General features: G+C 37.4%; 1 protein-coding gene and 1 non-coding gene across 2 annotated transcripts in view; both read right to left on the reverse strand.

Annotated features, from left to right (window-relative positions):
- KIFAP3 (kinesin associated protein 3) overlaps positions 1-2,801 on the reverse strand; it is a 146,623-nt gene extending 143,822 nt beyond the window's left edge. The window contains exon 1 of the mRNA XM_052653813.1: positions 2,601-2,801. Coding sequence (XP_052509773.1) covers positions 2,601-2,632 — 32 coding nt within the window. The 5' untranslated portion in view covers positions 2,633-2,801. The remainder of the gene's footprint in view (positions 1-2,600) is intronic.
- A 2,653-nt stretch (positions 2,802-5,454) lies between these two features.
- LOC128061918 (U6 spliceosomal RNA) lies at positions 5,455-5,562 on the reverse strand. Its single transcript, XR_008200769.1, has one exon. It is a non-coding gene; the product is annotated as a U6 spliceosomal RNA (small nuclear RNA).
- Between the last annotated feature and the right edge of the window lie 2,598 nt (positions 5,563-8,160).

The raw sequence follows: 8,160 nt of genomic DNA on the forward strand, positions 1-8,160 counted from the left end.
ATTCTTACCCTTTTGCAGCTTATAGACCAACAAGAAAGACAAACAACAACAACAAAGTAGTTACGAGTGGGAAAAGACAATTTATTGGGTATTATGGAAAGCTAGCAACTGTATCTGACCTGCATGGTGGATTCTGTGGTGGGGAAGGGCAGCTCAGGTAGACTGTGAGGTGGGAAAGGACAGTGTCACAGAAAAGTGACATTTAAGCTACAACAGGAAACATGAAGAGTTAGCTGGGTGATGAATCAGGCAAGTTCCAGACAATGAGTAGGGCACTTGGATTCTTAACATGGAAACATACAAGGATTTAAAAGAGGTAATTTCTGAAAATGTTGGGGGCAAGAGGGGAACAGAGAGAGAGATGAAACTGAAAAGGTAGGTGCTATAAAAGCAATGGAAAGCCATTAGAGAGTTTTAAGAGTCAAAAAAAATTGTTTAATCCCCACTAGATTTTAACTATTTATACTATTTATTTGTGTGTATATCTGATTGAGGATATGAACCGTGTCTATTTCATCATTTCCTCAGTGACCAGAACAATGCTAGGCATGCACTAAGTATTTAGTAACTATGTATTAAGCATTATTAAATAAAAATATTAACTGGCAGTAGAAAAATGAAGCCCAATTTTTGATTCTCTAATGTATTACATAAATGTAAATAGAGACTAGAGACTTTTCAGTGATAGCTACTACTATAGCTATCTGAAATAGCTATTGTAACCACTGAAATTATAATAATCACTCTAATTAAAACTAGAGTGAATCAATTAGGTTGAAAACATACTGCCCTCTTGTTAAAAACAAAAGTAAATTTATTACAAAAGGAATACAGGTAATTAGTATCAAAGAATCAATCATTAAAATGGAATGTTCTGTAAAATATTATAAGCCATCCAGTCTATATGATTATTTGTTGGATGCACATTTCTAAACTGAAGGCAGGCAATGCAAACTCTTTATTTATGTTGTCAAAATCAGACAAAATGGAGAAGTGTATATTTCAGTCTTTCCCGATTCTGACCTTATTTTACTGCAAACATTACATCAGAGTGGCTCATTTATTTGCTGGATTCCCCATCATATGAAAGTAAGCAATGGGTTGACAATTACAAGTCATAGGATGCCTAAGGGACCACAGGGTACAAGAATTCTATCTTCTGGCACAACTACAATTGCGTGAAAATAAGCTAATAATGTAATATTAGCTCTTTGCTCTGGAAGAACCTGGAATTTAAGAGGTGAAGGACAATTTCTTGTTTTTTTCTTTCACAAAATTTTCAATCAAGATATTTCAAATGAATGATGTAAGCAAAATTCAGTGAGGAAATAAATGCTGACTGTATACCTGCTATGATTACATATTCTTTTTTTGAAATGTTTACTGGTAAGCCCTGGTTATGTAACAATTTCAGATATATTTCCATACAATGTGATAGACAGGCAATATACACCTTAGGCCTGCAAAGAAGGTGAATGCAGTTGGTTGTCTGGTTGATTTTACAATAGTTTCAATCATTTTTAAGAGTCTATTAAAGGCTAGATCTTTCTATGATGATTAGGGCCCTTCAAGCCAGGATAAATATATTTAGTAAAAGTATATTATGAATTGAAATGATGTCACTGTCTTACATGTATGTTTTATCTTTTAAAAATATTTTTGTATTTGGTTCTCGTATCTCTCATTAAGTAATATTTGCCCCACTATTACATATTAGAAACGGAGTCCAAAAAAATACATGTGACTGACTAGAGTACTTACACAATCAGTGATAAAGCCTTAGCTAAAAATGAAGAGTTCTTATTAAAATATTTTTTTCTCTTGGATCACTACTAACTCTTGGTCCAATGAAAGGTATCTTTTTCTTTTTTTTTTTTTGAGGGATGATCTTATTTTCGATCTAAGTCAAATAAATAATCGGAGATTACATTTTTCTTTAAGGAGTAATTGATACTACAAACACTTTTAAACTAAAGAAATGCCAGTTTCATGTCATGCTCCGAACAAATCTCTTGATAATTAACAAAAATTACACAAATTACACTACATGGCAGTGAAATGAACGAAATGGATGAGGAAAGCAGAAATAGACTGGAAATCAGCATCTCAATCCAGCCTTCCATGAATTAAAAGCCACCACTTCTTTCCCCTTCATTATTTCAAAACCCCATGGCAGCGAACCCCATACTGGAGAACAGAGGCGCCAGAATACTTCATTTCCATGCACCCACAAGATTTATCTAGCAGGGGGAAACAGAGAGCCGGAGGATGGGATAGGGGGAGAGAGGAAGAGGCAGTTTACTCCGCCCTTCTCCCCTCTCCCAGGAACAATGTGAGGTATCGAGGAAACCATCTTCAATGCTGTCAGGGCCCCGCTGAGTCAGGGAAGAAGGCTGGAGAAAACCGCACCCCACAAGGGCCCCTTCCTCTTTTCAATTCACCTTTATCCCTCCCTTTCCGTGATTTCTCCCCTGTCTCCCATCTCTAATCTAGGCCTCTGGCTTTGCCCAGCGACACTTCATGGTCAACCCAAGAACCTCTTAAGAATATCCTCACGGTCCGAGCAAGGAGGGGAGGACCGACCCTTGGGGAGTCGTCACCTTTTGAGGTATCTGGCGTCCTCCCCCTGCATGGCGACGGCGACGGCGGCGTGGGGAGGATGGGGGTGTCTGAGAGAGGCCGGCCGGGCTATGTCCGGGGACGCTGGCCAAAGTACCCCACACCCAAAGGCGATGACAGTCCTGAGGCCTGCAAGGCGGGGCAGCTACGGCGCTGCGGTTACCTCGGTGAGGCCACCGGCTCCTCCCACCACTCCTGAGCCCCAAAACACTGGAGCTGCTCAGACCCGCCCACAGCTGCCCGGGTGAGCTCCGCCTCAAGGCGCATGCGCCTGCTTCAGCGGCGCCAGTATGCGCAGGCTCAGTATGCGGGGCTGGCCCTTGGGACTAATCTGACGCACCCTGCAGCCGAACGTGAAAGTATTTGCGGCAGATTTCAGAGTGCTTAGTTAAAGGGTGTCTCCGTGCTCACCGCCCCCTTGAGGATGGGAATTGAAAGAGTCATCCCCCGCAGTCGAATTGGAATTTCTGGTCTTTTGCTTCAATACAGGGAGAAGAAATCCATTAACCATTTAATTAGAGAATGCTCTTGAACAGTCCAGCCTTTGGCTAAGAACCTGTAAAGAAAGGCATATACGTGGGACATTGTGGAAAAGGAAGAGCACTGATTGCGCTGAGAAGTTGGAATTTGTGCCGATTGTGTAGCCCTTGTACAAAATGAATACAATTAATATCAACTTTGATCAAGGGCAAATCTGTCTCTTCCATTTATCCTAAATCTACAATGCACTTCCCCCCTCCCCACCGCACACACGAAAACAGCTCCTGAAATTACAACTTCAACTAACTATTCTGAACTTTGGATACTTTTGGATTCATTTTCCCTGAGACAGGCAGCTCTTGGCAATTCTGGCCATAGGGCAAGGGGCTGTTTTTTTTGTTGTTGTTTGTTTGTTTTGGTTTTATCTTTTTTTAAATTGAAATAGAGTTGATATAATGTGCCAATCTCATCATTCTAAATGAAGTCAGAATGACAAATACCATATGATATCACTTATATGTGGAATCAAAGAAGGGATATGAAGAAGGCATTTCTACTCCCCACCTGCAATCCTGTCACTTATTCTAGTTCTATATTTTCAGTCACCTTGGGCTATGTCTACACCACTGTTCTACTGTCTTTTTCGCATGCACTAAGTTAATGCAATGCAGTACATGGAATATATAAGTATGGACACAGTCCAAACCAGTAAGAGATGGTGTTGCCTACCCATTTACACAGGCTACACTATTTCTATCAGTGTTTTAGCCATTCCTCCAGTCTTCCAGGGAAGGTTATAAAGCTAACTTTGACAGCTTTCTTTGTATCGTGACCTCTTATCAAGCTATTTGAAAATCTTATCATTTCTTCCTTCAAGATATTTCTGCAATCCAGCTTTTCCATTCTCACTTCTACCTACTAGCCTAATCATTTCATACTTGGAATACTGCAGTTCTTTCCTATTTTGTTTTTTTTTTTCTTTTTTTAAATATTCATTCTCCTAACTGATACAAATTTTACAAATCATCACTTATAGGTAGATTACCTTAAAACCTCCACAATATCTAATATTGCCAGATCACAGTATCTATTAAAATGTATGTTGTTTAGTCATTAAATCCTGTGTGACTCTTTTGTGACCCCATGGACTGTAGCCTGCCAGGCTCCTCTGTCCATGGGATTCCCCAGGCAACAATACAAGTGTCAGTTGCTATTTCCTTCTCCAGGGGATCTTCCCAACCCAGGGATCAAACCTGCATCTCCTGCACATTCTTGCAATGTAAGCATCTTGAGATCAGAGATTTTGCTTTGCTTACTTCTGAATCCTTAGGACAGCACCTGGCTCATAGTTGACATCAAATAAATATCTGGAGTTGAAAAAAATGCATATCTGATCTTGAAACAATAACCACAACAAAAATCTAGAGGAGAGAGGGAGGCTCAAGGGGAAAGGACATATGTATACTCATGACTGATTCACATTGTTGTATGGCAGAAACCAATATGACATTGTAAAGCAATTATTATCCAATTAAAAATAAATTTTAAAAAACTAGAAGAAATGCCCTGAAGCCAGGCAGGAAGAACTGAAAACTAGATCAATAAGAAGATAAACTGAAATTGGGGCTGAACTAGAGAAACTGTCAGTCTATAGTGGGAACAGTAGGCATCTTATTCTTGAGCCTAGGCATCTTATTCTTGAAAGTAAGAAATATTAATAGGATTGTGTCCAAAAGACACTAGTCAATTTTGAGGCAATTTTCCTTAAAAGGAATAATTACATGGTTGATTTAGCACATAATAAAAATCCAGGAGTCCATAATGATACTCTGTGACTCATAGAAAAACAGAAAAACAAAGCTTCACATTCATTGAAGGTAATGACTACATCAAATCCTTACTCTGAAAAGTGATAATTGAAGGAAATAATAAAGCGTTTAATCAAAGCCTTTTGGAAACCATAATTTTACCTCCTTTTACTGAGGGAAAGCTTTTTTTTTTTTTAACAGAAAATGTCTGCTAGTATTGGAGCAATATCATGATAGACAGTTACTATTTTGTGAACACCAAGAAATAATACACCTCATTGATTTATCAAAAAATAATGTAAAATGTGGCGAAATTTCACCCCACAGATTACCTGATAATTCTAAATGGAAAAAAATATGTCACTTTACAATGGGGAGATCAGCATTTTAAACAAACAGGTAAATGAGGCATCATTAGTAGTCATAGTCCCTGATAGTATATGCAATAGGAAGCACACAAGATCACCTATTAAATATTCTTTTTTTTTTCCTTATGCAACTTAACAGTTTTTTTTTAATTTATTTTAATTGGAGTATTGTAGTGGTTAAAAATATGGAACGCTTCATGAATTTGCGTGTTATCCTTGCGCAGGAGCCATGCTAATCTTCTCTGTATTGTTCCAGTTTTTAGTATATGTGCTGCTGAAGTGAGCACCTATTAAGTATTTTTTATGAAAATTAACCTGAATTTAACGAAATTGTTCTATCTATAAAGACTAATCTATATCTATAAAAGGGCTTAGCCTTGTGGCTCAGCCTGCAATGAAATGATCCCTGGGTTGGGAAGATACCCTGGAGAAGTGAAAGGCTATCCACTCCAGTATTCTGATCTGGAGAATTCCATGGACTGTAAAGTCCATGGGGTCGCATAGAGTCGGATGCAACGGAGCGACTTTCACCTTCACTTTCATAAAAGACTAATAAATGAAAATCTCAATTAAATAGAGTTGGGAAGCAGAATGAGGAGCTCTTATGGCCCCTGTTGATAGCAGAGCCTGACAGAAGAAGGAGTCTTCCTCTTTCCTAGCAAGGTCACAGTCAATGAAAAGTCATGGACTCTGTGTTTACTATAGACCTCCCAACATAATTTTTCTTTCTATAAAAGCATTGCCTAATAGGCACTTGCAAGTGGTTCATCTCAATTTCAGACCCCAAATTACAATGCTCTGCTGAGCCCAAATAAACACATCTTTGCTAAAGAAATATGTGGCAGTCTATTAGTTTCAGGTAAACAGATATCACATGCATAACTAAATAAAGAAGATGATCCCAAAGAGTGGGGAACATAACTGGATATCAAGATATATCAGAATAATAATTACAAGGTATAGAATTGACATAGAGAGTGAGCCTGAGTGAAACAGAAAACAAGACCCATGCAAGTAAGTAAACTTGAAATATGATGGAAATGAATTTTTCAGATCAGTATGGGAAAAATGTATTTTTACAAAATGTTTTTGAAACAATTATTTATGCATATATAACAAATTAATTTGGATCTCTGTATGCATGCATGCTCAGTTGCTCCAGTTGTGTCCAACTCTTTGCAACCCCATGGACTGTAGCCCACCAGGCTCCTTAGTCCATGGGATTTTCCAGACAAGAATATTGGAGTGGGTCACCATGCCCTCTTCCAGGGGATCTTCCTGACTCAGGGATCAAACCCACATCTCCTGAATCTCCTGCATTGCTGGTCGATTCTTTGCCATTGAGCCACCAGGGAAGCCCAAACTGGATCCCTACCTCATGCCATATTCAAAAGCTAATTCCACATTGAATAAACTCTTAAGTGTAGAAGGGAAAATTCTGAAAACATTCAGAAGAAAATATAAATTATCTTTATGACATTCAGTTAAGTATACATTTTAAAACAAGATACAGAAAGCACTAAAAATAAGATATTGATGAATTCACTCCTTTAAAATTGATAACTTCTGATTATCAACACCACCACTGTAAGGAAAGTGAAAAAGATAAGTTAAAAAATGATGTGATCTATTTGCCTCACATAAAAACTAACAAACAATTAAACTATTTCAAGATCTGCTATAAATCAAAAAGGAAAACACAAATAACTCGATGGGAAAATGGACAAAGGAGAAAAAGAATTAGGAATAGGAAGGAAAACGAAAAATGAAAAGATGCTTTATCTCAATAATAATCAGGAAAATGCCAATTAAGATCATAAAAAGATATAATGTTACACTGAGGAGGGTGCAAAATTTAAGAAGTCTGACAATATCAAATGCTTGTAAAAATGTGACATTCTAGAAATGATGTGGTAACCATTTCAGGCATGAGTATTCACTGCGACTACCACTTAAGAATAAAATGTCTTTGTTATTTTGTAAAGCTGAATAAAGATATTCTCTAAATTTGTGCATTTCTACCCATAGTTATATAACTCAGAAAATTCTAGCATATGTGCACAATAAGATTTGTTCCAGAACTATCAGAACAGTGTAGTGCATAATAGAAAAAGAAAAACTGAAAAAGAACTCCAAAATAGTTTTGCAGGAGAATGGGTAAATAGTTTTGAAATATTCACACAGTGCAATATTATGCATCAGATTTCTCTGAACCAGAGAATGAACTAGAACCATACAGACAACATGAATGAGTGTTTAGAAACATTATATTGAATGAAAGAGTAAATTGCAGATTATGTACGGTGTTTTTTAAACTGTGGTATAATTTGCATACAATAATACATTCTTTGTATGCAGTTCTATGAGTTTTGACAAGCACATGGCTCATACTCAAAATATAGAGCAATTCCATCATCCCTTCAGTTCCTTTGTGTTCCTTTAGAGTCATCCTATTCCCAACACCAAGCTCTGTTAAATACTGATCTGCTTTCTGTTCCTATAATTTCCCTTTTTCCAGACTCTCACCTAAATGTAAGTGTGTTGATACAGGCTTTCAAGTCTGGTTTCTTTCTCTTAGCATTTGGAGGCCATTCATATGGTTTTATTAATTTATTCTAGTTTACTGTTAGGTAATATTCCACTGAATGAATGTATCACAGTTCATTCATTCACCATGTTTGGGTTGTTTCTAGCATTTGGGAACAATGAATAAAGCCATTATAAATATTTACACACAGGTTTTTGTGTCAACTAAAGTTTTCTTTTCTCCTGAAAGCACTCAAGAGTAAAACTGTTCAGCTATATGGAAAATATATGATTAACTCTATGAAACTGCAAAGCTGTTTTCCAAAGTGGTTGGGCTATTTTGCATTCCCATCAACAAT

Source organism: Budorcas taxicolor, chromosome 16, assembly GCF_023091745.1.
Source record: "Budorcas taxicolor isolate Tak-1 chromosome 16, Takin1.1, whole genome shotgun sequence".
NCBI lineage: Eukaryota > Metazoa > Chordata > Mammalia > Artiodactyla > Bovidae > Budorcas > Budorcas taxicolor.